This window comes from Octodon degus, unplaced genomic scaffold (assembly GCF_000260255.1).
Source record: "Octodon degus isolate 3935 unplaced genomic scaffold, OctDeg1.0 scaffold00017, whole genome shotgun sequence".
Lineage (NCBI taxonomy): Eukaryota > Metazoa > Chordata > Mammalia > Rodentia > Octodontidae > Octodon > Octodon degus.
Window position 1 is genome coordinate 6,014,061 of NW_004524593.1, and position 1,765 is coordinate 6,015,825.

Sequence of the window (1,765 nt, forward strand, 5' to 3'; positions counted from 1 at the left end):
TCATGGCAGTGTGACTGTAAACAGACCTGAGATCAAAGATTGGGTCTCACCAAGTTTTAGGAGTGAGGAGGAGGAAAAACAGCAGGAGATACAGAGGAAGAGCAGCCATCCAGATGGGAATAGGACAGTCAGAATGATTTTCTGGGGTCCCGTGAAGGCAGGATTGTTATCTGTAGGGGCCAGGCTCCGTGTCTCACTGAGAAGCTCTGGTGCCTTCCAGGTTGTGCTCAAAGCCTAACTGGTGACAGTTAGGACTAAAAAACATTATTCTGACTCAGTGCAGAGTTATCTCCAACTTTCATAGTGCTTCTTTAGGAACAGATTTTATACTGAGAATCTCTGTCTTTTTTTTGGTAACAGTTTATTGGTGAGTTTGCTCTACAGCATGCTATATGTCAAACCTTTTAATGAGCTGCTCCTTTCTAACCCCCGTGGCCATCAGTTTCTGGGATGGAGGTATCTTGCAGAGTCCTGCAAGAAAAGTCAGAAACACAGGAAGTTGTACATAGCTTCTTCCTTCTTTAACTTCCTTTTTATGTTCTCCGTTTATCATTTTGGGTCTCTTACCATTCCAACCTCAGAACAAAGCTTAGGGTGGAGCTGGAGTGCACAGGTAATTTTCTAGAGCTAAAACTTCCTTCCTCACTTACTTAACCAGGGAACACCACTGCCAGATTGTGAGATGGATGTCTGATGTTTCAGCCCTTGGCCCATACCACAGACACCAGTCATCAGCATCCGCTCTGGCAGAGGGTCCGGTCTGTCCCTCTCCATCTGGTTTCACGTTTTCTCTCATATACACACATGCACACATGCAGAGAATATATATATATTTGCTACTATATCTTTATTTATTGCTTAAATGGCAATACTTAAAGTGGCCCCACTTTGTAACTCTCTTTGGGATATTGTCAGCTTTGCTGCACGGGTAGCCTCAGGTATGGAAGGAAACGGGCTTGGTGCCGGTCTTTATCTCTGTCCTTTGAGCTGCTCCTATGAGGACCCATTTCTTCTAACTTTCCCATCTGGACAGTCTCAGCACATGGTTTTGCTTTTTAAAATCCTAAACTTTGTTCTTTTCTTTTTCTTTTTGGTGGAACCGGGGAATAAACTCAGGCTTCATTCCCCTCGTGCTTGCCAGGCAAGTGCTTATTCTACTGAGCTATCTCCCTGGCCCTGTTCTTATCTTAATAGATAGGACTTTGGCCATTCTCTGTATCAGCTGCTCCACAGTCTACAATCCCATTCCGTCCTCTGGCTTCCTGGCACCCCCACACCCCTTCTTATAATGTGGACTCTGTCCTCTGAGCTCCCCTGCTTCCTCTGGGCCACTGTGGCCTTTCTAGTCCACTGTGCTCACTGGCTTGCCGTGCCTTACCAGGTACCACGTGCCAAACCCAGGCATAGGTCTACTATCCACAGGGGACAGGTCTGACTCAGCCCTGGGTGTACTTTCAATTAGGATCAGTTAGTTTATCCTGTAGCAAGCTAGCAGCACTCGGCTCCTGCAAAGCCTCTGAGAAGGTCTTCACGAAGCCTGCAATGACTCATACGGTGTGATCTAATCAAGTTTTGTTTTGTCAGCTTTATCATTCTAGTAGACATATTGGGGCTTATGACAAAATACTTACAAAAGCCAGGTATTTAAAAGTCTTCTGTGAATTTAAGATAATGGGAGGGTGTTGTGAAAGTACTGTAATTGGCCTTAAGGAAATACAAATTTATGATAATTTAATGAAGGGGTGAGAAATTTTTTTTTCTGTAA

General features: G+C 44.5%; 1 protein-coding gene across 3 annotated transcripts in view; it reads right to left on the reverse strand.

The window, feature by feature from the left end:
* Fmo4 (flavin containing monooxygenase 4) overlaps positions 1-1,765 on the reverse strand; it is a 58,874-nt gene that overhangs the window by 2,776 nt on the left and 54,333 nt on the right. For all 3 annotated transcript variants that reach the window (XM_023710274.1, XM_023710273.1, XM_004626913.2), the window contains one exon: positions 402-471. In XM_023710274.1, the coding sequence (XP_023566042.1) occupies positions 402-471 (70 nt within the window). The remainder of the gene's footprint in view (positions 1-401; positions 472-1,765) is intronic.